Source organism: Caretta caretta, chromosome 5, assembly GCF_965140235.1.
Source record: "Caretta caretta isolate rCarCar2 chromosome 5, rCarCar1.hap1, whole genome shotgun sequence".
Classification (NCBI taxonomy): Eukaryota; Metazoa; Chordata; order Testudines; family Cheloniidae; genus Caretta; species Caretta caretta.
The window spans coordinates 133682355-133707912 of NC_134210.1; the positions used below are offsets into that span (position 1 = coordinate 133682355).

Genomic DNA, 25558 nt, shown 5'->3' on the forward strand with positions numbered 1-25558 from the left:
ATAGATTTATAGAAAGAGACCTTCTAAAAACCTTAAAATGTATTACTGGCACACAAACCCTTAAATTAGAATAAACAAATGAAGACTCGGCACACCACTTCTGCAAGGTTCTGTGGGGGGAGGGATAGCTCAGTGGTTTGAGCATTGGCCTGCTAAACCCAGGGTTGTGAGTTCAATCCTTGAGGGGGCCATTTAGGGATGGGGCAAAAACTGGGGATTGGTCCTGCTTTGAGCAGGGGGTTGGACTAGATGACCTCTGAGGTCCCTTCCAACCCTGATATTCTATGGTTGCTGACCCCTGCTCTAGAGTGATGGTGATATTTACTAACATTTGCCAATAAAAATCTAATCGTTCCATGCCTACACATGTTTCCTCACAAAATACACCATGGACCTGCCATTCAGAGAGGGTGTGCACTCCAGCTGAAGTGAATAGGATCGGAGGACGCCCAGCACCTTTGGTGATCAGGCCCTATATATCTTCTTCACAAGGCAGTGTTGGCAACTCTTTTGTTTTTATAAAAGCCCGCGGAGGGCTGATTTTCCTGGGTCTCCCCTATACTGAAGTCCAGTGATCTACCCAAGAAGCTCAGCTTTCATTTAAAAATAGAAGCTTCTAGTCCACGTCTTGTGGAAAAGCTGGAAAATAGGGAGCTTTAGTGGCCACGAGGCAATTTGTTTAATAAAATTCATTATTTTTTAAAAGTCCTGGGCCAGCTGGGGGCCTGACTCGGCGGGCCCGGCAACACTGAGAGGCGGGGAGTCACGCAGACACGCGACCAAAGCACGGGCTGGGGGGGAGTCAGGCGGCTGTGGGATTGGGGGGGGGGGGGGCAAAGCAGGGGGGAGGCCGAAACGGGTCGCAGGCACGAGGGAGGGGCCAGAGACGGGCCGACGCTGAGGGGGGGCAGACAGACGGGCACCCAGGCACGGGGGGAGACGCCCACAGCTGCCCCAGGGCAGGACACGGGCACCGGCCTGGGCGGACAGCAGGCAAGCGCGGGGCACCCCTCGGGCCGGAAGTGGCCCGAGCCCTTTCTGCGGCGGACAGCAGCGCACACGCCCTATCTTCCCTCGCGGAGGGCGGAAATGGCCGCGGCGCGCGCCAATCTGTGTCCGGGCGGGCGCGCTGAGCCGGCACTCGGCGCCCGCCGCACTTTGCGGTCTCGGCGCGGCCGGCGGCTTGGTGAGCGGAGCAGGCCCCGCCCCTTTCTCCTGAGCCGCCGCCGCCGCGTCGCGCCGCCGCCGCCGGGGGAGGATGAGGAGCGCGGGGCGGCGCTGCCGAGGGACTCGAGCCGCAGCCGCGCTCCAGTGACCGACCGAGCGACCCGCCCGCCTGCGCGGAGGAGCCGGGCGAGGCCGGAGCGGCGCCCCCACTGCCCTGGGGCGGGTGATCGCGGCGGTTGGATGCCCGGTGCCTAGCGGGGACCCCCGGCCCGGCTCCCCCGGGACAGAGACCCGCGCCCGCCATGGGATGCTGCAGCTCGGCCGCACACGTGAGCGGGACCCCCCCCCCCGCACAGAGCTCCCCCCTTCCCCCGCACTGCTCCCCCGTGCGGGGACCCGGCCCTCCCCCGTGCGGGGACCTGGGGGACACGGTCCCCCCCGTACGGCGCCACCTTCTTCCCAGATCCCCCTTGCAAGGCGCTCCCCTCCCCTTCCCCCCCCCCCCCGCGGGTTGCGGGGCGCCCCTCCCCTCCCGGTGCCCCCCATCCCGGATTGCCGGGCGCCCCCCATTCCCTCTCCTCTCGGGGACCCAGGCGACCCTCCTCCACGCGGTGCCCCCCATCTCCTCACCCACTGGGACCTAGCCCCCCGATACGGCACCCCTTTCCCCATGGTGCCCCAGCTCACAGGACACCCCCGTCCCTGTTGCCCTGCTTCACACCCCGCCAGCTCGCCCCCTGGGTGGGCAGAAGGTGGGGATTGGGGGACACAACTTCATCACCTTGGGAGTAGCGCCATCTGTTCTGAATAACTTCTCCTTTTTCGCTTCCTAGGGCAGGGCTCTCCTCTGGGCAGAGCATCCCCACCCCTGGCCCCACTCTGCACTGGGCCTGGCCAGCCATCAGGTTCCCCAGCAGCCAGGGGAAGGGCTCCAGTCAGGCTGCAGGGCCAGGTCCTCTCCCCATAGCCTCACTAAGCCCTGTAGCTTCTTTCCTCACTCTGCCCCAGTTTGGTCTTTTTTGCCCTTGCTGCCTCTTTCTTCCTCCCCAGGGTGGTGCTGCCAGTCTCCTAGATGGGAGCCACAATGAATAGCTCCACCCCATGCTCCAGTTTGCAGCTCTGTCTCCCATTTTAACATTCCCTTTGAGCACAATGCTCAGCGTAATAACATGTTTCCAGGATAGAAATGTTGCTATGTCCTACATAAACACGGGTACCAAACTATAGCCTTACTTTTCCACAGCCCTGCATCTCTCCCCTCTTTAAAACTACATTCAATTAATAGATTTTAAAATCATGATTACATGGAGCAATTGCGATACTTTAGTTGAAGTGCTAATAACTCTAGTCTTCCTGTGCCTTTGGTATTTCCCATCAGCAGGCAAAAATCTGACCTGCTAGATGTTAGGTCATTGATTGTAGGGTTTTACAGCTACTGCCCCTGTTTGAAGGCAACATGAATGGCAGTGTGGGTGGCTCCCAAGCACTGTAGTCATAAATGTAAATTTCCTTGGTGATTTCATCTGTCTCGAGTTGACAGTCACAAAAGGGGAAGGTGTGTGTGTCTGAATATCCATTTCTTCTGCTCCTAATGACTCATCAATGGTATGAACTGAGTGTTCGTGTCCTGCCACATTCAGACAGCTTTCTTACTAGGATTCTAAAAACACTGCTCGGAGCTTTCCAGTTGCACTAGGCTTCCCCTTTTCCAAACTGCTTTCATAACTATTTCACAGGCTCTCCTTTGCATTTTTCTTAGCCGTGGATCAAATCATCCATTCAGCATCTAGTCTGTGTACCTGGCATCATTATTACCCTCTTTGTTCTGTTCAAAATCAAAAAGGTTATCTATGTATCACCTTGGAGACCTTTCATAAAGAAGGAGAAGTAGAGAATAACTAATTGTTTCATGCTTGGTACAGTTATAGGTTTGCACTGTTTAAATTTTCCAGCTGGACTTGTATTTGTAAATCAGGGTTCAGGAGACTGTTAATACTATTCTGTTGAATCTTTCAACTGGATTTCCTTATGACTGGCAAGTTATGTGGTAAATGAGTTTTGTGTGTCCTTTTATATTCATAAAAATCTCAAGAACAGTTGACTCTCAAATTCCTTAACCAGGGTCCTGGTGGATCTCTTCAGATAATCCAAAAGAAAGTGTCTGAATATTTTAGCAGCTGCTGTTTTACTTAATCTGTTGGTTGTTGGGTAGGATACTAGAAATTTAGTGGTGCCTCTGTCTCTACCACCCTACCTCAATACTTAGTGCCGGTCTTGGGTTCCTCTTTTCCCTTTCCTGCTGCTTCTGTAAATCATTCCTGCATTTCTACTCCATCTCCTTGTTTGAGCAAAGCTCCATCAGACTCTCTTGCTACTCCATGTTGCTGTCATCTACTGCCCCTTGACTCTTCCCCAGCCTGCTTTCTCTCAGATTTGACATGTGACTCCTTTTTCCTCTCATCACAACCTCCCACACTTATTCTTGGTGACTTCAACTTCTGAGTTGATGTCTCATTGGATTCATTAACTACACAAATCCTTGCCTTCACTCATTTGATCTTCAGCAGTGGATCAAATCATCCATTCAGTAGAAAAGCTGGTCACTTGACACTGACTTCACCAGCTATCTCTTCATCTCTGAGCTCTCATTATGCAAGTTCCCTCTTTCTAATAGCCACTTCATCTCTTTTAACGTAGATCACTTGCCCCCTTCCTCAGGCTCCACCTGTGCCTGATGTGACCTCCGTCCCTTTCAAGATGTCCATGCTCTCCCTCCAGCATTGACTTTGCTCTTCCACCATTTGTTTCCTCTGCTCCTGGTTCTATGCAGACACATCTCTGGAGAGAGTTCCTTGGCCACGTGGACTTATTTCATTGCAGTGTTTCTTTCTTCTTCTTCAGCTCTGCCATCTTTCTGGTCAAACAGTCATGCATTTCATAATCCCTTTTGCTTATATGCAGTCTTTGACTCTGTCCTTAAACACTCCTCTCTCTATGCCATATCCCTCTCCATACAGGAATTTGCTGACTTCAAAGGCTAAATTGATAAAATCCTTACCTTCATTTTACCTTTCTCTACTCAACACCTGTCATAAATATAAAGGGAAGGGTAACCACCTTTCTGTATACAGTGCTATAAAATCCCTCCTGGCCAGAGGCAACATCCTGTTACCTGTAAAGGGTTAAGAAGCTCAGCTAACCTGGCTGGCACCTGACCCAAATGACCAATAAGGGAACAAGATACTTTCAAATCTTGGCGGGGGGAAGGCTTTGGTTTGTGCCCTTTGTTTACTGTGTTTCCTCTCTCTTGGGACAGAGAGAGGCCAGACAGAAATCCATCTTCTCCAACCCATTCTAATCCAAGTCTTCAATATTGCAACCAGTATGGGTAAGCCAGGCAAGGCGGATTAGTTTATCTTTTGTTTTATGTGAATTTTCCCTGTGTTAAGAGGGAGGTTTATTCCTGTTTTCTGTAACTTTAAGGTTTTTCCCAGAGGGGGATCCTCTGTGTTTTGAATCTGAATACCCTGTAAAGTATTTTCCATCCTGATTTTACAGAGGTGATTCCTTTACCTTTTCTTTAATTAAAATTCTTCTTTTAAGAACCTGATTGATTTTACATTGTTCTTAAGATCCAAGGATTCGGGTCTGTGTTCACCTGTACAAATTGGTGAGGATTATTATCAAGCCTTCCCCAAGAAAGGGGGTGTAGGTCTTGGGGGGATATTTTGGGGAAAGACGTCTCCAAGTGGGCTCTTTCCCTGTTCTTTGTTTAACACGCTTGGTGGTGGCAGCATACTGTTCAAGGCCAAGGGAAAGTTTGTACCTTGGGGAAGTTTTTAACCTAAACTGATAAGAATAAGCTTAGGGGGTCTTTCATGCGGGTCCCCACGTCTGTACCCTAGAGTTCAGAGTGGGGAAGGAACTCTGACAACACCCCTTTCTGTATGTGTTCTGTCAGCTCTCTCCATCTCCAGCTCGTCCATCTGCCCAGTATCCCAATCCTCTTAACCATCCTAGCCCCCTGCATTCTTTCCTTCAGTCCATTGCTGTCCTCTTTCTTTTCCCTCCCAATACAATTATGGTCTAATCTCCTCTATCTTCAAAACTAACCATTAACCCCTGCTTGCCTCTCTACCTACACTACCTTCAAACTCATTGAATATGCAGTTTACAACAATTGCCTTGAATTCTCTCCTTCATCTTCATTCTAGATTCATAGAACTGGCAGGGACCTTGAGAGGTCATCTAGTCCAGTCCCTTGCACTTGTGGGAGGACTAATTATCTTAGAATCATAGAATATCAGGGTTGGAAGGGACCTCAGGAGGTCATCTAGTCCAACCCCCTGCCCAAAAGCAGGACCAATCCCCAACTAAATCATCCCAGCCAGGGCTTTGGCAAGCCTGACCTTAAAAACTTCTAAGGAAGGAGATTCCACCACCTCCCTAGGTAACGCATTCCAGTGTTTCACCACCCTCCTGGTGAAAAAGTTTTTCCTAATATCCAACCTAAACCTCCCCCACTGCAACTTGAGACCATTAGTCCTTGTCCTGTCTTCTTCCACCACTGAGAATAGTCTAGAACCATCCTCTCTGGAACCACCTCTCAGGTAGTTGAAAGCAGCTATCAAATCCCCCCTCATTCTTCTCTTCCACAGACTAAACAATCCCAGTTCCCTCAGCCTCTCCTCATAACTCATGTGTTCCAGACCCCTAATCATTTTTGTTGCCCTTCGCTGGACTCTTTCCAATTTATCCACATCCTTCTTGTAGTGTGGGGCCCAAAACTGGACACAGTACTCCAGATGAGGCCTCACCAATGTTGAATAGAGGGGGACGATCACGTCCCTCGATCTGCTCGCTATGCCCCTACTTATACATCCCAAAATGCCATTGGCCTTCTTGGCAACAAGGGCACACTGCTGACTCATATCCAGCTTCTCATCCACTGTCACCCCTAGGTCCTTTTCCGCATAACTGCTGCTTAGCCATTCGGTCCCTAGTCTGTAGCTGTGCATTGGGTTCTTCCGTCCTAAGTGCAGGACCCTGCACTTATCCTTATTGAACCTCATCAGATTTCTTTTGGCCCAATCCTCCAGTTTGTCTAGGTCCCTCTGTATCCTATCCCTGTCCTCCAGCGTATCTACCACTCCTCCCAGTTTAGTATCATCCGTAAATTTGCTGAGAGTGCAATCCACACCATCCTCCAGATCATTTATGAAGATATTGAACAAAACCGGCCCCAGGACTGACCCCTGGGGCACTCCACTTGACACTGGCAGCCAACTAGACATGGAGCCATTGATCACTACCCGTTGAGCCCGACAATCTAGCCAACTTTCTACCCACCTTATAGTGCATTCATCCAGCCCATACTTCCTTAACTTGCTGACAAGAATACTGTGGAAGACCGTGTCAAAAGCTTTGCTCAAGTCAAGATACAATACATCCACTGCTTTCCCTTCATCCACAGAACAAGTAATCTCATCATAGAAGGCGATTAGATTAGTCAGGCATGACCTTCCCTTGGTGAATCCATGCTCACTGTTCCTGATCACTCTCCTCTCATGTAAGTGCTTCAGGATTGATTCTTTGAGGACCTGCTCCATGATTTTTCCGGGGACTGAAGTGAGGCTGACTGGCCTGTAGTTCCTAGGATCCTCCTTCTTCCCTTTTTTAAAGATTGGCACTACATTAGCCTTTTTCCAGTCATCTGGGACTTCCCCCGTTCGCCACGAGTTTTCAAAGATAATGGCCAATGGCTCTGCAATCACAGCCCCCAATTCCTTCAGCACTCTCGGATGCAACTCGTCCGGCCCCATGGACTTGTGCACGTCCAGCTTTTCTAAATAGTCCCTAACCACCTCTTTCTCCACAGAGGGCTGGCCATCTATTCCCCATGTTGTGATGCCCAGCGCAGCAGACTGGGAGCTGAGCTTGTTCGTGAAGACAGAGGCTAAAAAAGCATTGAGTACATTAGCTTTTTCCACATCCTCTGTCACTAGGTTGCCTCCCTCATTCATTAAGGAGCCCACACTTTCCTTGGCTTTCTTCTTGTTGCCAACATACCTGAAGAAACCCTTCTTGTTACTCTTAACATCTCTCGCTAGCTGCAGCTCCAGGTGCGATTTGGCCCTCCTGATTTCATTCCTACATGGCCGAGCAATATTTTTATACTCTTCCCTGGTCATATGTCCAACCTTCCATTTCTTGTAAGCTTTTTTATGTTTAAGATCCGCTAGGATTTCACCGTTAAGCCAAGCTGGTCACCTGCCATATTTACTATTCTTTCGACACATCAGGATGGTTTGTCCCTGTAACCTCAACAGGGATTTCTTGACCATTCCTAACAGGTGTTTGTCTAACCTGCTCTTAAAAATCTCCAATGATGGAGATTCCACAACCTCCCTAGGCAATTTATTCCAGTGCTTAACCACCCTGACAGTTAGGAAGTTTTTCCTAATGTCCAACCTAAACCTCCCTTGCTGCAATTTAAGCCCATTGCTTCTTGTCCTAGCCTCAGAGGTTAAATAAAAAATTTTTCTTCCTCCTTTTTGTTACAACCTTTTACATACTTGAAAACTGTTACCTTGTCCTCTCTCGGTCTTCTCTTTTCCAGACTAAACAAACCCAATTTTTTCAATCTTCCCTTATAGTTCATGTTTTCTAGACTTCTGATAATTTTTGTCGCTCTTCTCGGGACTTTCTCTAGTTTGTCTATATCTTTCCTGAAATGTGGCGCCCAGAATTGGACACAATACTCCACCTGAGGCCTAATCAGAGCAGAGTAGGGCAGAATAATTACTTGTCGTGTCTTGCTTACAACACTCCTGCTAATACATCCCAGAATGATGTTCTCTTTTTTTGTAACAGCATCACACTGTTGACTCATATTTAGCTTGTGGTCCACTAAGGCCCCCAGATCCCTTTCCGCAGTAGTCCTTCCTAGGCAGTCATTTCCCATTTTGTACGTGTGCAACTGATTGTTCCTTCCTAAATGTAGTACACCTCTACCCCGATATAATACGAATTCGGATATATCGCGGTAAAGCAGCGCTCTGGCGGAGCGGGGCTGCATGCTCCGGTGGATCAAAGCAAGTTCGATATAATGCAGTTTCACCTATATTGTGGTAAGATTTTTTGGCTCCCGAGGACAGCGTTCTATCGGGGTAGAGGAGTACTTTGCATTTGTCCTTATTGAATTTCGTCCTGTTTACTTCAGATCATTTCTCCAGTTTGTCCAGTTCATTTTGAATTTTAATCCTATCCTCCAAAGCACTTGCAACTCCTCCCAGCTTGGTATCATCTGCAAAACTTTATAAGCGTTCTCTCTATGCCATTATCTAAATCATTGATGATGATATTGAACAGAACCGGACCCAGAACCGATCCCTGCGGGGTCCCACTTGTTGTGCCCTTCCAGCATGACTGTGAACCACTAATAACTACTCTCTGGGAACAATTTTCCAACCAGTTATGTACCCACCTTATAATAGCTCCATCTACGTTGTATTTTCCAAGTTTGTTTATGAGACGGTCTTGTGAGACAGTATCAAAAGCTTTACTAAAGTCAAGATATACCAAGTCTACCGCTCTCCCCCCCCACCCCCACCCCCCGCAAGGCTTGTTCTTGTTGTCAAAGAAAGCTATCAGGTTGGTTTGACTCAATTTGTTTTTGACAAATCCATGCTGACTGTTACTTATCACCTTATTATCTTCTAGATGTTTGCAAATTGATTGCTTAATTATTTGCTCTATTACCTTTCTGGGTACAGAAGTTAAGCTGACTGGTCTGTAATTCCCCAGGTTGTCCTTATTTCCCTTTTTTTATAGATGGGCACTATATTTGCCCTTTTCCAGTCTTCTGGAATCTCTCCTGTCTTCCATGACTTCTCAGAGATAATCGCTAATGTTTGAGATATCTCCTCAGTCAGCTCCTTCAGTATTCTAGGATGTATTTCATCAGGCCCTGGTGACCTCTTTAAGACCTCTAATATGTCCTAGTAATTTTTAAATTCTTCCAATCTAGCTTCCACTCTCTCTCCTCTGAAACTGCTAGCAGTTCTAAAGATCTGTTCCCGGCCAAGTCTCAAGACTTCTATTCCATTCCTACCCTCTTTGATAATATCAAAATTAGCAGATGTCAATCATCCTGAGCACTCTCCCTGGAATTCTGCAGAACTGTCCTGTGATTGGTTTCAGAGTAGCAGCCGTGTTAGTCTGTATTCGCAAAAAGAAAAGGAGGACTTGTGGCACCTTAGGGACTAACCAGTTTATTTGAGCATAAGCTTTCGTGAGCTGCAGCTCACTTCATCGGATGCATAAAGTCAAAAATACAGTGAGGAGATTTATATAGACACAGACCATGAAAAAATGTGTGTTTATCATACACATTGTAAGGAGAGTGATAACTTAAGATGAGCTATTACCAGCAGGAGAGTGGGGTGGGGGGGAGAGAAAACCTTTTGAAGTGATAATCAAGGTGGGCCATTTCCAGCACATTTCCAGGAGTTAACAAGAACGACTGAGGAACAGTTTGGGGGGGTGGAGGGGAGGGAGGAGGAATAAACAAGGGGAAATACTTTTACTTTGTATAATGACTCAACCGCTCCCAGTTTCTATTCAAGCGTAAGTTAATTGTATCCAATTTGCAAATTAATTCCAATTCAGCAGTCTGTCGTTGGACTCTGTTTTTGAAGATTTTTTGTTGAAGAATAGTCACTTTTAGGTCAGAAATCGAGTGACCAGAGAGATTGAAGTGTTCTCCAACTGGTTTATGAATGTTATAATTCTTGACATCTGATTTGTGTCCATTTATTCTTTTACGTAGAAACTGTCCAGTTTAACCAATGTACGTGGCAGAGGGGCATTGCTGGCACATGATGGCATATATCATCTGTCCTGTGATTATTCTCCTATCTCTCTGATTGTTCTCTTCGTTCTGTCCTCCACCACTGTCTCTGGAATTACTTGTGAGCCCCTTCCTCTTTATTTTTTTTTTTTTTACTTTACAGCTTGTTTTATCTCCTTCTATCTCAGTGGTTCTGAAACTTTTGTACTGATGACCCCTTTCACGCAGCAAACCTCTGAGTATACCCACATTATGAATTAAAAACACCTTTTTTTTATTTTTAAGACTATTATAAATGCTGGAGGTGAAGCGGCGTTTAGGGTGGAGGCTGACAGCTCACAACCTCCCACGTAATAACCTTGTGACCCCTTGAAGGGTCCCGACCCCCCGTTTGAGAACCCCTGCTCTATCTAATCCTGCACTACTGCATGCATCTCTGATATCATCTGTCCTTGCATGCCTCACCATCAGTTTAAGTTTAACATGACTAGTACTAAGCTCCTTCTGTTTTTTCACACCTTCTCAACTGCCCCTAGCTGTCTCTGTAGAAAACACCAACATCTTCCCTGTCGCTCAAGACTTTAATTTGGGAGATATTTTTTATTTCTCCTTCCTTACCTCACACACTTAAGCTATATGCAAATACTGTTGCTTCTTCAACCACAGTATTTCTCTGATCTGTCCTTTGTTTTCTATCCCTTCAGCTAAATATCTCATTTGGGCCCTCATGATTGACTGACTTCATTACTGAAATGTTCTTCTTTCTGATCTTCCTGACACTCACATCACCCCTCTTCAATTCATCCAAAAGTTGCTGCTAACATAGGCTTCCTTGCCTGTTGTTCAGACCGTGTCATCCCTCCACTGATGCTCCATCCACCTAAGGTTTGAAATGGTCACTGAAGTCTTTGCATAACTGCTCTGCCCTTGTCTCATTTCTCATCAGCCCACCACCTTTGCTGCCCCATCAATGCCAACTTCATTGGCCCATTTATCAGCTTCTCATACAAATGTATCTATGCTGTCTCCTGTGCTTACATCTATGCACAAGGTTTCTTCTAAAGACCAGCTACAGTTATGATGCCATTGGGGACACTAACTTATGATACCGAGGGGGGTGATGAGATGTAAAGAGGATTAATTAGTATAGCTTTTTTATTTACAGAAAACCTCTTAATTGTTATGCTGTGGCCCATCCCCACCTTGACCACTATACTAATTTTTACCTTTTATTTATTTGTCTGTAGAGTGTGAGCTTCTCAGGGGAAAGTACCTAGCATATTGTGCGTGCTAGGTGAAACTTTAACAAAGCCACGGGCCAGACTTGTGATTTTTTTTTTTTTTTTGGTGGGCACTGTGAAGGGGGAAGGTGGTAAGAAAGGCACTTGGCTGTGGGAAAAACCACTTCATAACAGTTGTGAAAAAGTAGCTCTATGTTCAGACTACATGAAAGTATAGCAGAGTTTTGTGTAGCTTCACTGGGGTAGTAGTGGTGCCATAACAATTTCTGCTGTTCTCTGTTAAAATGGTCTTGGGGTTTATCCAAGAAAGCCCAAGCTTAAGCTCAAGGAAAATGTGGGTTTTGTGTTGTTTTATTATGAAGTTCTTTACCTTAATCAGGGAGTAAAGCAGAATTTGCCGTTGAATCAACAGCTCCCTTTTTGACTCTCTGGTATTGGAGATACCACATTATTTCTTTCCACCCATTAATAGTTTTGTTTGTTACTGACTGAATTGTTGACATAATTCTGTACTTGTAAACTGGCTGATCAGAACTATGGGAAGTGTTTCCTCACAACATTATCAGAAAGAAAGCAATATATCAGAGTCTTAATATATACAGGTTTCAGAGTAGCAGCCGTGTTAGTCTGTATTCGCAAAAAGAAAAGGAGGACTTGTGGCACCTTAGAGACTAACCAATTTATTTGAGCATAAGCTTTCGTGAGCTACAGCTCACTTCATTGGATGCATAGATGAAGTGAGCTGTAGCTCACAGCATCCGATGAAGTGAGCTGTAGCTCACAAAAGCTTATGCTCAAATAAATTGGTTAGTCTCTAAGGTGCCACAAGTCCTCCTGTTCTTTTTAATATATACACTGCAACTAGGAAGGTTGGAAACGTACTCTTTTCCTTATACCTTTTCATTGCATTAGATTAAGATTTGTGTGAGAAGGGCTTGGAATCTTTCAGGCAGTATGGTGCCATGAGTGGAATAAACAAAGAACATTTTATTCTATATACTTCTAGTTGTGCCCTTGGCTTTACAGATAAAAGAATACATTGCTGCAAAGGCCAGTGATGACAGGCTATGCAACAACTTCCCAGCCCCCTCAACTCTCACATGCAAGGTGTTTCAAAATAAAACGCTTGGAGTTAATCTCAAAGCTATTATTTTCATAGTCCTGTTGATAAAACTTGGTTTTCCTAATATATCTCTGAATATATGGATGATCTGTTACTTACCAGATGGAATGCTGCATAGGGAGTTACTCTATACAACATTGACCTTAGTTACCACACAGTGGTGAGATATTTTGCAGTTATACTTGTCTGAAATGTTAAAAATAGTACAGCAGGTATATTTGTGTTCCATTGATCTTTTATCGGTTAATTCACCAGTTTATAATTAAACACAGAATTGTTTCATCTTAACTTATTAAATACAGAAAACTAAACTTAATGTAGTAATTAAAATTGCAAATTAAAATGTACATGCATCAGAAAATAAAAATACTAAAGTTCTTATTGTAGTGTTAACTTGCCCACTGTGTACATACTGGCTGCTAATGTATACATTTATCAGCCTAAATTGTAATAAAAAGGACTACAGACTTACACTGTGGCTGAATTATTGTTGATCTTCATTTCCTTGCTTTCTGTTTAGTATAGTACATGGACCTTACAGTTGATGCGCTGTGACAACAAGTAACAGGTCCCTTCCTAAAGCAGCAGTCAGTGTGAAGGCATAGTGGTTATACACACAGCACAATACAATACTCAGCAAGTGGAACATGAAGTATAGTCGTAGCTGCAATGTATTGTTGAATAATGGATTTGAAGCATTTGTGCTGTTAGTCTTAAGATTTCAGATTTAAGTCAATTATATGTAGTTTCCCCTTTTGAGACAGAATGGGGCATGATCCTTTTAAGCGTGGCATTGTATAACTGGCGTCTGGAACTCAGCAAGTTTTATTTTCAGCCGCTTAATACATACGGCAAATAATGATCCATGGCATTCTAATTACCCTTTTGTGTGTGTGTGCATCTCAACTGCCCTGCATACGTGGGCTTGAAAAATTATGCCCATTAGTCAGTAGTAAATGGGAAGTTTTCCCTCATGAGTTTGGGGACTTACCCCATAAAATTCTGTGGAATGTAAATTTTGATTAAAGTAAGTCTCCAGCCTTTTAAATGTAAAGTAGTGCAGTGATGTCCTCCAGAGCCTGCAAACCACACAACCACAGAGCCGCCGCCGCTGCTCACTTCTTCTGCAGCAGAACAAAATTAATGACTATTTTCACTGCAATTCAGTAAGCTGGGGTAATAGTAATGGCAACAACAAAAACCTTATGCAGCAATAAGTCTTAAAATCCAGGTCTACAGACTCCGTCTCTCAGAGCTCTCTCTCTCTGGCACTAAAAATGGCTGTTTAGATATTTGGGCTCTGATTGGGGCTCAGGTTGTGTAACCCACCCTCCTCCCCAGGCTTCAGAGCCCAAGCTCCATCTCAAACCCAGACATCTACATGGCTATTTTTAGCACCATAGCAGAACTGAGTCTGTAGACCTAGGCTCAGAGATTTTCTGTGTTGACATACCCAGTGAAACTGTCAGCAGTCAGTTTTATGCTCATGCTTGAGAAAGCTATGAGAAGCAGCAGAGGTGGGCACTACGTCTTGGAGGATGGGGACTCAAATGGATCCTGAGAATTGAGAAGAATAGCAGACTCTCTTCATAGTATTCAGAAAGTTTAGTCTCCCTTTCAACAGATAGAGGGGAGATGGTGCTTGAAACTTAGCCTCTGACTAGTAGGTGTCTGATAATATAAAAGATGGTGCCTCCAAGCAGGGTCCAGGGACAGTGGACCAGGGACCTTGCTAGAAATCCCAGTGCTGTTTGTTTTCTTAGACTATAGGTAATATTGGCTGGCCTTCTCACCAGGGCATTCTGCTTCTTTTCCTCATGTATCTACCTCTGGTTAGTAAGTGTCGGGTAACTTTTTTTCCCCTAAGTCCTGCTGCATGCAGTTATACAACGTATGCAAGTAACTTTAGTTCTGAATGCAAAGGAACGTTTTTAATGATGGCTCTCTCCCCCCCCACCCCCCCCATTGTGACCATTTCTCACTGAGGTCTAGCCCTACGTGAAGTTTGACGTTACGGCATTCAAACCATCTCTGAATTATCTGTATCAGAAATCTTTGCAGTGTTAATTTTTTTTTAACCTTTTAGCCTTTGAGTTATCTGAGGAGGCTGTCTTCAGACTTTAAAACACAATCTGTGTATTGAGACCAGTCTTGGAAAGTCTTACCTTCAAATGAGAATTTTGCTGGAAATTATGCAAACTAGAAAAGATAGTCTTGCAACAATAACCACAAACGCTGGAATAAAAACCTATAATATGCTGTTCCCAACCTACCTTGTGTGTAAAAACATTGTGTCAACCTGTAGATTTTAAGCTTGGTGGTGGTTTTTCAGTGCAGGTGCTGTACCCTGAAATTGTCCACTTTGGTTTGCTCCTTACGAAAAGAGGGCAAGCTTATGTTAATGGATCATGGCGCGGTGAAGATGTCAGCTGTCTTTCTACTTTTATTCCTTTCTTCTGAGGAAGTCTTCTCACTTACTGTAGCTATACTTGTATAATTAGCCAAAAGGGCAAAATACACTTTCAATTAAATGCATTTCAGGGGTTACCAGTACTTTTTTGACTGACCTAATTATCTTTTGCAAGCTAACTTGAGTGCAACTGTGCATCACACATCTTTTCTTCTTTGAATTTCTTCCACTTGGAGAAGCTGGTGGAAAAGGCTTTCATTCTTTCCAACCTCTGCTCCTGGAAGCCAATTTTTACGAAGTGTGCTGCCATGTGTCCTTTGCCTATTGATCTGAATTTTTATTCGAACTACCAGTTCATAGTCAGTGCTTGGAAAAGTTTAATTGTACTGGTTCACCACATACTGTAGGGCACAATTCTATATTGGGGGAGGAATGAAGAAGTCCTATTAGTTCATCCAATCCATTTTTAATATCCGTGATTTTATGAAGCAGTTCTCTTCCATTGCATTTGATGTTATTGTATCAAACCTCCAGCCATCCTGGGAGTATTCGAGAGAGACACTGAATTTTTGACATTTTAAAAAAAAAAAAAGGCAGAACTTCTTACGGATCCTTTTCAGGCTGTCTGTGTACATCATAATGGAGCAAAAAGGACACAAATCTTAACGCCTTTGTTTTTGAAGACCATCTTTAAATTTTTAAAGATTGCAAGTAGGGAAAAAAGCAAACACAGTTTCAACAGACTGTGTAGTACTAGAGCTGGAGATTTATCCTTTGCAGTATTTTGAAGCTGGGGTTCCAAGCTGCTTTTCATATGGTAGTTCCTAACTGTAGCTAAAGATAATAGCTGCTAAAATAAGGGGCAGGGGGCATGTGAGCTAACCTGGTATTCAGAACGTACTGATATTACGGGCTGGTGATTTGCTGAATGCTGTGTAGCACTGGTAAGTTAAGAAGCCCAGCTTTCCAATAATACTTGTTTCTGAGATGTTTCAGAGTACCAGCCATGTTAGTCTGTATTCGCAAAAAGAAAAGGAGTACTTGTGGCACCTTAGAGACTAACCAATTTATTTGAGCATAAGCTTTCGTGAGCTACAGCTCACTTCATCGGATGCATACTGTGGAAAGTGTAGAAGATCTTATTATATACACACAAAGCATGAAAAAATACCTCCTGTATTCAGATAAATGCAAATTAGTAGTATAACCCCCACATCCACCCAGCCTATATCCCTGTTACAGGAAATGTGCAAACTTGTGCCTTCTTTTTTCTTTTGCAATGTTGTTTGCTATCACTCAGATTTTGGTATTCATACAAGGCTTTCACCAAGCTTTTCTCCCTGCTTCCATATGCAGTGATATGGAACAATGCACGTGGCTAAGGCAAGCAGGATTTGGTTCATGGTGTTGAATTTGTGATAGTACATTCATTTCCAGGACAATATTTGTCTTACCACATGTTTATGCAAGATTACAACTTCACAGTAGGATCACCAGGTAGAGAAGCTCATCTTTGTTTGTGAGGGAAAGAGCTGTTCTGAAATAACTGCAAAGGCAGTATAGAAAGAAAAAGACTTTAAAGTTGCCTTTGTGTAGGTTTTCAAGACTAGATTTGTTTATCTTTAAGATGCATTGGTGAAGCTTCTAAAGAATTTGGTTTATAAATTGTTTATTAGGTGGGGGAAAATGCAGGATAGTTTCTAATGTTGGATATATAGTCTTGCTGTGGTGTCTGTATGTTCCTGTATCGCCAAGATCAAACCAATGAAAACAGATTTTTAAAAAAATCTAAAATGAGATTATGCCAAAATTGTATTGGAAATAATAGAAAATGCAAACTGTATGTTTTCCCCCTTAGAATGCTGCTGTCAAGGTTCCACGAAACTCCTTAGAACTGTTCCCTTGTCGTTTTTTTCTGCTAGAAATGTGAAATGGCTTGTTCTTTTCACTATGTTGAACTTCAAAGTCCACTCATAAATCGTCAGATTTTATTAAATGCAATTTCCCGTTGACAAACCAGTTTGAGTGAAGGACACCCTTTAAGCAATTACTTAGCAAATTGCTATAAGTGTCGATGGTGGATGGCAAGATCATTATTTCTTACAGCAGCACTGTGCAGGTTGAGGTCTTGCAATAGCTGTGATGTTTCATGTCCTCAAGTTCTAACTTTAGAAACTGTAAAAGGAGGAAAAATTTCTTTCATTTGAGACAGCTACTCATCAGACTCTAGGGGAACGCATAGGAGGAGGGGCAGCTTCCTCTGTGGAATTGTCCTAAGGTCTCTAATTTGATGGTTCTGTCTTGCTTTTTTCCCTCACCCTAATTTCACATTTTGATGAAGCTAAAAATAAATTAATTGGAACTAACTTGCAGATAACTGTTAAAGATATAATCTAATACTGTTCTAATAAGACTTCAGAATATTCTATTATTTAGGTTTTGTGATTTCAGAGCTACAGTGGAATTCAAGGAGTCTGTGAAGCAGATTGTATTTACTGCTGATTATACAAAAATGTGAATGAAATAATTTATATTATTTCAGCTACAGAGAAAACTACTCTGAAAATAGGGTGTTTTCTTTGGTGTGAATAGGTCAGTATTAGAGATTGTGATTTGAGAACTATTGAAAAAGAGAAAAAGCATCTCAATATTGATATTCAGATAGATTTAAACACAAATGATTTACATGTCATGTGGAGTATCCTTACTTATGATGGATAGTTCTGTTTTCTAGCCAAATGCCTGCTATTTTCAAATAGGTGTTTTGAAGCACTTTAATTAAAACACTTTCAGTGGTGGTTAAAGGTATGGATTTTTCTCCCATAATAGGTCTATATTTGTAGCTGTCAGATATCAACAGGTATGCTGTTATACCTGCTACCGATTTGCCAGTTCTATTAGGTTTCAAGATATGTAATGGCTTTGTATGTTGTCATAGCTGCAGTGAAGGTACCTGTCTAATCCTGTGAAAACAAAGTAATAAATGAGTCTTAGAATCAGCTGACTGCAAAGATGACTTAATTGTAATCCTATGACATTGATCAATTCATAAATGGTTTGTAAACAAACTTTTTCAAGATTGTCAGTTTCATATTGCCTCATCGATAATATATTAATTCAAGTGTCAATTCATGCACTCTAAATTACACTTAAATTATGTTGAAAATTTGTAAATACGGTGTAAGAAGTAGGGGACCACTTCATGAAGTAGTAGGTGTGGGATCATTGCATTAGTGCCTGAAGAAGAACAGAATGCAAGACATTCATTCCCCTCCATTACTGAGAATAGTTTTGTAGCGCTGTACAATCAAGACTGCTCCTTCCCTTCCTACCAGAAGTGTTGAGTTGTGTGAGCATGCAGAACAGATGCACATATGCAGTATAGAAGGTCTTATAGAAGGAAGAGAGAAGTATGGTCACCTAGTGGGTATGTCTACACTGCAATAAAACATCTTCAGCAGTCCTATGTTAGCTGACCCAGGCATGTGGGGCTATAAAATTGCAGTGTAGATGTTTGGGCTCAGGTAGGAGCCTAGACTCTGGGACCCAGGGAGGGTCCCAGAGCCCAGGCTCCTGACTGAGCCAGAACATCTACACTGCAACTTCATAGCTGCACAGGCCAAGCCCTGCGAGCCCTAGTCAGCTGACATAGGCCAGCCATGGATGTCTTATTGCCGTGTAGACATACCCCAGTGACTCTTCCAGACTGGCTTTGTCTTCTGAGGTATTGCCTCAGGATGTGAAAGTCCTTCGGGTACAGACCCAAGCTCACAGGAGACCCTGTGCTCAAATAATAAGGACCCTATAATAGTAAGAGAATAACTTGTAAAAAAGCTCATGAGAATTCTTTGCTAATCTACAGACACAACAAAGTTACCCTAAGAAATATCATTAAGTGTTTATTGTATGTCTACACTACGAAATTAGGTCGATTTTATAGAAGGCGATTTTATGCAGTCAATTGTGTATGTCCCCACTAAGCACATTAAGTTGGCAGAGTGCGTCCTCACTACCATGGCTAGCACTGACTCACGGAGCAGTACACTGTGGGAAGCTATCCCACAGTTCCCACAGTCTCCGCTGCCCATTGGAATTCTGGGTTATGCTCCCAATGTCTGATGGGGCAAAAACATTGTCGTGGGTGGTTTTGGGTACATGTCGTCAGTCTCTCCTCCCTCCCTCCCTCCAAGCAACTGCAGATGATCATTTCCTACCTTTTTTCCTGGGTTACCCATGCAGATGCCATAGCACGGCAAGCATGGAGCCTGCTCAGCTCACCGCTGCTGTTGCGAGCATTGTAAACACCTCGTGCATTATACTGCAGTATGTGCAGAACCTGGCTAAGAGACGGCAGCACGAGGATGATTGTGAGGAGGACATGGACACAGGCGTTCCTGAAAGCATGGGATGTGGCAATTGGGACATCATGGCAGCAGTGGGGCTAGTTGATAGGGGGAGGGATAGCTCAGTGGTTTGAGCATTAGCCTGCTAAACCCAGGGTTGTGAGCTCAATCCTTGGGGGAGAGGCATTTAGGGATATGGGCCAAAAATTGGGGATTGGTCCTGCTTTGAGCGGGGGGTTGGACTAGATGGACCTCCTGAGGTCCCTTCCAACCCTGATATTCTATGATACAGTGGAACGCCGATTCTGGGCCCGACAAACAAGCAGAGACTGGTGCGACCACATAGCCTTGCATGTATGGGATGATTCCCAGTGGCTGCAAAACTTTTGCATGCATAAGGCCACTTTCCTGGAATTCTGTGAGTTGCTTTCCCCCGCCCTGAAGCACGGGAATACCAAGATGAGAGCTGCCCTGACAGTTGATAAGCAAGTGGCGATAGCCCTGTGGAAGCTTGCAACGCCTGACTGCTACTGGTCAGTTGGGAATCAATTTGAAGTGGGCAAATCTACTGTGGGGACTGCTGTGATTCAAGTAGCCAATGCAATCACTGACATTCTACTATCAAGGGCAGTGACTCTGGGAAATGTGCAGGTCATAGTGGATGGCTTTGCTGCAATGGGTATCCCTAACTGTGATGGGGCGACAGACGGATCCCATATCCCTATCTTAGCACCGGACCACTTTGCCAACCAGTACATAAACTGCAAGGGGTACTTTTCAGTGGTGCTGCAAGCACTGTTGGACCACAAGGGATGTTTCACCAACATCAGTGTGGGATGGCTGGGAAAGGTGCATGACGCTCGCATTTTTAAGAACTCTGGACTGTTTGAGCAGTTGCAAGAAGGGACTTACTTCCCAGACCAGAAAGTTACTGTTGGGGATGTTGAAATGCCAATAGTTATCCTTGGGGACCCAGCCTACCCCTTGCTCGCATGGCTTATGAAGCAGTACACACGCAGCCTGGACAGTAGTAAGGAGCAGTTCAACTATAGGCTGAACAAGTGTAGAATGGTGGTAGAATGTGCCCTTGGAGGTTTAAAAGCTCGCTGTTGCTGTTTGCTGACTAGGTTAGACCTCAGCGCAACCAATATTCCCATTGTTATTGCTGCTTGCTGTGTGCTCCATAATATCTGTGAGAGTAAGGGGGAGACGTTTACGGCGGGGTGGGAGGTTGAGGCAAATCGCCTGGTTGCCAGCTTTGAACAGCCAGACACCAGGGCGATTAGAAGAGCACAGGTAGGCGCATTGCACATCAGAGAGGCTTTGAAAACCAGTTTCATGACTGGCCAGGCTAAGGTGTGACAATTGTGTGTGTTTCTCCTTGATGCAAACTCGCCCCCTTCGCTGATTTTAATTCCCTGTAAGCCAACCACCCTCACCCCCCCTTCAATCACAGCTGACAACGGAAATAAAGTCACTATTGTTTTGAAACCACGCATTCTTTCTTTATTAATTTAAAAAAAAAAAAAAGGGAGATAACTGATAAGGTGTGTCCATCCCCAGACACGTTAACAGACTTTTCCAGTAGCTGTACTGGCCGCGAATGCATCCCAAGTCTTCAGAGAAAATCAAACATTAAACACTATTGCTTTTAAACCCTGTACTGTAGTTACAAATGTGCACTCACCAGAGGTGCCTTCCCCACCTTCAGGATCGGGGATCCCGCCTTGGGCGGGTATTGGCTCCAGGGTGATGAAAAGATCCTGGCTGCCGGGGAGAACGGATTCACTGCGCAGTAGGCAAGCGTTCTCCTCCTCCTCCTCTTCCTCATCCACAAAATCCTTCTCTGTGTTGCGTGAGACTCCCCCCTTGCAGGTGTCCATGGACAGTGGTGGGGTAGTGGTAGGGTCCCCCCTAGAATGCCATGCAGCTGATCATAGAAGTGGCATGTATGAGGGCTTTGACCCAGAGTGACCATTTGCCTCCATTGTCTTTTGGTAGGCTTGCCTGAGCAACTTGACTTTCACACAGCACTGCTATGTGTCCCTGTTGTAGCCTCTGTCCATCATGCCCTGTGCGATTTTGGCATATATATTAGCATTTCTTCTTTTTGATCGGAGTTCTGCCTGCACAGATTCGTCTCCCCATACAGCAATCAGATCCAGTGTCTCCTGTTCACTCCATGCTGGAGCTCGTTTGTGATTCTAGGGGGACTGCTTGGTCACCTGTGCTGCTGAGCTCGCCACGCTGACCAAACAGGAAATGAAATTCAAAAGTTCCCGGGGCTTTTCCTGTGTACCTGGCTAGTGTGTCGGAGTTGAAAGTGCTGTCCAGAGAGGTCACATTGGCGGGATAGCTTCCGGAGGCTAATAATGTCAGTTTGCATCTGCACTCTCCCAAATTCGACCCAGCAAGGTTGATTTTAGCGCTACTCCCCTCGCCAGGGAGGAGTACAGAAGTCGATTTTAAGAGCCCTTTAGGTTGATGGAACGGGGTTGCTTGTGTAGACACATTCGTTATAAAATCAACCTAACATGGCTAAATTCGACCTAATCCTGTAGTGTAGACCAGGGCTTAGTAATGACTTTTGATAAAAAACATGTATCGTCTTATTCACATACTAAAAGTTACTTTCTAACCTGCTGAAATAACTGACCACATGTAATGGGGTATGCTGTTTTGGGTGGGGCTGATAGGACAGCCAATATTTATTCGTCATTGCAATGTAATGAAATGTCTTAGTAAATTGGGGCGGGGGAAATCAGTGGGGCAGGGTGGAATGTTGTCTGCGGCCAGATCTACACTAAAAACTCTTGCCGATATGTCAGTTAGGGGTGCTTTTTTAATGATGTTTTTATACCGGCCGAAGCTCTGTGTAGATGCAGTTATACCAGTTGTTTGCTTGCTTGTTTTTTTGTCCAGGAAACCAGTATAAGCTGTAGCAGCAGGAGAACATTTTTTGCTAGTAGAAATTGCATCTACCCTAGGTGGGTTGTCTGCCATTTATAACTATACTGGCCAACCTTTTGTAATATAGCCTGGACCCAAGAGAGGGCCCAGAAGCCAGTAACCTCTTAGTTCTGATCTCAGCTTTGATAGCCACTGTATGGCCTAGGGCAAGTCAGTGTAACCTGTCTTTGTTATCTAGCAACTTGGGCTAATATGTCATACCTTTGTGATATAGGTGGGTATCAGGAGGTTTAATTAATGCATGTTTGTACAGTGCTTTAAAAACAAAGCACTATGTAAGTTCAAGGTAAGGGCTGATGGATGATTTGGTGAATCATCACATGAATGGTGATTTGGCTTTCACCATTTCAGGCCGTTGCTTTGTGAGCACTGAAATCTTAAATCCTTGCACTGTGAATACTGTGTACTCATACACTTAAATAGTTAACCTGAGCTGCACCTTTCCCCTGTAGCACTTTCCACATAAAAGTGTATGGGTTTTTTAGGGACTGACTCATGGTATCTGCAGGGTAATGTGTGGTCCTAGAGTAATTGTTGTCTACTGAAGTACAACTGAATCACTGTTAAATATGGTAAGTCAAGTAAAGCATTGCCATTATCATTGACATGTAGCTATGAGGATCATGAAGTCCCTGTTCTAGGCCTTCCAGAAGCACTTGAACATCACCTTCATTCAGTAGTAGTCTCTGTAAATCTTTCTCACGCACGCGCGCGCACCCAGATTATCTGGTAATTATACCACACAAAAAACAACTGAAAGGCAAAGACTTTTCTCCTTGACTGGTGAGCTGCCTTTCTCATACACGACCATAATTGTCATCTGAAAATGTTGCCTTCCCCACTTCATTTCCTTATGGATGTCCAGCTGCTAGTTTAAACTCAGTGTGGCCAAAACAAAGTGCTTAAAATCTTTTCTTCCCAGCTCTCCACCTCCCTCCTCTCTTAGTTGCTGTGGTCAGTAACTACCATCCTCTCTATTGCTCAGGCCCATAAACCTGTGTCTTTTTGACTCCGTCCTCTCTCTAGATACACCTATCCAGGCAGTGTCAGAATCTCCCTGCTGCTTCAGGCACAACATTTCTGTGATCTGACCTTCCACATTTTGAAAACTCTCAGCCAGGCCCTCATCAATTCATGTCTCAGATACTGCAACTTTCTCCTCTCTGATAAATGGGATCTCTGCCCCAGTTATTTTCATTCCAGACACTGCTGCAATTCAAAGCAAATTTGAAAAGACTAGAACTTCTGACAAACCCAAATCAGCCAGCTGTAATTGAGACATTGATCCCTGTTTACATTCCAAGAGCGATACCAACCTATATTGCTTATTTGTCAGATTTTTCTAACCAGCACTTTCACTCTCTCTCGTGTCTCCACTTCTTCATGAGAGAAACGACCTGTAAAAAAATCTGCAAAGTCAGTGTTGTCCTTCTTCAGATCTCACCTCTGTCAGTTTGCTTACAAAACACTTGACCGTGTCTGAGAAGTTGGTGTGCTGTGACAAATGCATGTCATTTCAGTCTTAGGCCATCTTGCCCATTTGTATCGTATTTATCTGTTTTTTATGGTCTTACGCTTGGATCTGTTAGATTTGGATGGTGCCTAGAACAATAGGGGCTAGAGCCTGAAGATGCTACTGCAATAGAAATAATTAAAACTTGAACAGGATGTTAACAAATGGGGGGTGGCAACTTTCTTGTCAATGTAGCACGAAATAAACAATTTGAAGAAATGATTAATTGGTCTGTCCTGGCTTTGGAATCTTTGACATCTCGTGTGACCTCTTCTAAAAGAGAGAACTTCCCCAATATATAATTCCTAGAGCAGACCTTTTAGAAAAACAGCCAATCTTGATTTAAAAATTGTTGGTGATGGAGAATGCGCCACGACCCTTGGTAAATTGTTTTAGTGGTTAATATCTCTCACCATTAAAAAATTATGCTGATTTCCAGTCTGAATTTGTCTGGCTTCAACTTCCAGCCATTGGATCATGTTATACCTTTCTCTGTTATACTGAAGAGCCCATTATTAAATGCTTATTCCCCATGTAGGTCCTTACAGACCGTAATCATGTTGCCCCTTAACCTGCTCTTTGTTAAGCTAGATTGAGCTCCTTGAAGTTATCAGTGTAAGGCATGTTTTCTAATCCTTTAATCGCTCTTGTGGCTCTTCTCCAAATCCTCTCCAGTTTATCAACAACCTTCTTGTATTGTGAGCACCAGGACTGGACATAGTATTCCAGCAGAGATCGCATCAGTGCCAAATAAAGAGGTAAAACAACCTCTCCCAACCAAAATACCCTGTTGATGCATCCCAGGCTCGCATTAGCTCTTTCGGCCACAGCATCATATACAGAGCTCATGTTCAACCAATTATCCACCACAACCCTCAAATCTTTTTCAGAGTCACTGCTCCCCATCCTGTAAGTATGGCCTACATCCTTTGTTCCTAGATGTGTACATTTACAGTTAGACATACAAAAATGGATATTGTTTGTTTGTGTCCAGTTTTTACCAAGCAACCTTGATAACTCTGAATGAGTGACCTCTCCTCTTCAATATTTGCCACTCCCTTAATTTTTGTGTCATCAGCAAACTTCGTCAGTGATTATTTTGGTTTTTTCCAGGTCCTTGATAAAGCTGTTAAATAGCATAGGTACACTGGAAACACACCTGCTTGATGATGATTCCCTGTTTACAGTTACATTTTGAGACCTATCAGTTAGCCAGTTTTTAATCCATTTAATGTGTCCCATGTTAATTTTATATCAATCTAGTTTTTTAATCAAAATGTCATGCAGTAAAAGTCAAACACCTTCCAGAAGTCTACGTATACTACATCAACACTATTACCTTATCAACCAAATGTTGATTTGTGTTAATTATATTACCTTCCTTTAATTCTTTATTAATCGAGTCCATTGCCCATTCCCTTATCTTTCCTGGGATTGATGTCAGACTGAAGCCTGTAGTTACCTGGGTCATTTTTTTTACTCCTTTAAAAAAAATTGGCACTATGTCCTGAGTGTGCACTGAATGGACCTAATTTGTAGGTCCACTACTTGATTCTGCAAGTGGGGCTAATACAAGAAAAGCATCTGTACAAAGAAAACTGTATTCCTATTTTGAATTCTGAGGTATGACTGTATCTATCTCATGCTCTAGGCACTTCTGCTATGCATTAAAAGAACAGTTAATCAAATAGCAAACCTAGCAGCTAATCCACCAGCAGTTCTCAACAAAGCTCCCACCTTACATAGATGAAGAAGACCAAGCTTTCTAGTTTACACAGAGCTCTTCTTCAAGTTACATGATTTGTTCAGGGGCAATACCTTCTGTAAGCTAGCAGAACAAAAATAACAGCATCCCATCATTTTAACAGGAAACTGTTACAGTGGGGCAAATGGTAAGGAAAAATATCAGTTTTTGCTTATCTTGTCTGTATGCTTCTTGC

The 25558-nt window shown here is 44.0% G+C and overlaps 1 protein-coding gene across 2 annotated transcripts in view; it reads left to right on the top strand.

The window, feature by feature from the left end:
• Positions 1-1187: 1187 nt before the first annotated feature.
• SLC44A1 (solute carrier family 44 member 1) overlaps positions 1188-25558 on the top strand; it is an 87472-nt gene continuing 63101 nt past the window's right edge. Inside the window, exon 1 of one of the 2 annotated variants that reach the window (XM_048849897.2) lies at positions 1188-1496. In XM_048849897.2, the coding sequence (XP_048705854.1) occupies positions 1470-1496 (27 nt within the window). In that variant the 5' untranslated portion in view covers positions 1188-1469. The remainder of the gene's footprint in view (positions 1497-25558) is intronic. The other variant, XM_048849898.2, reaches the window with a different exon arrangement.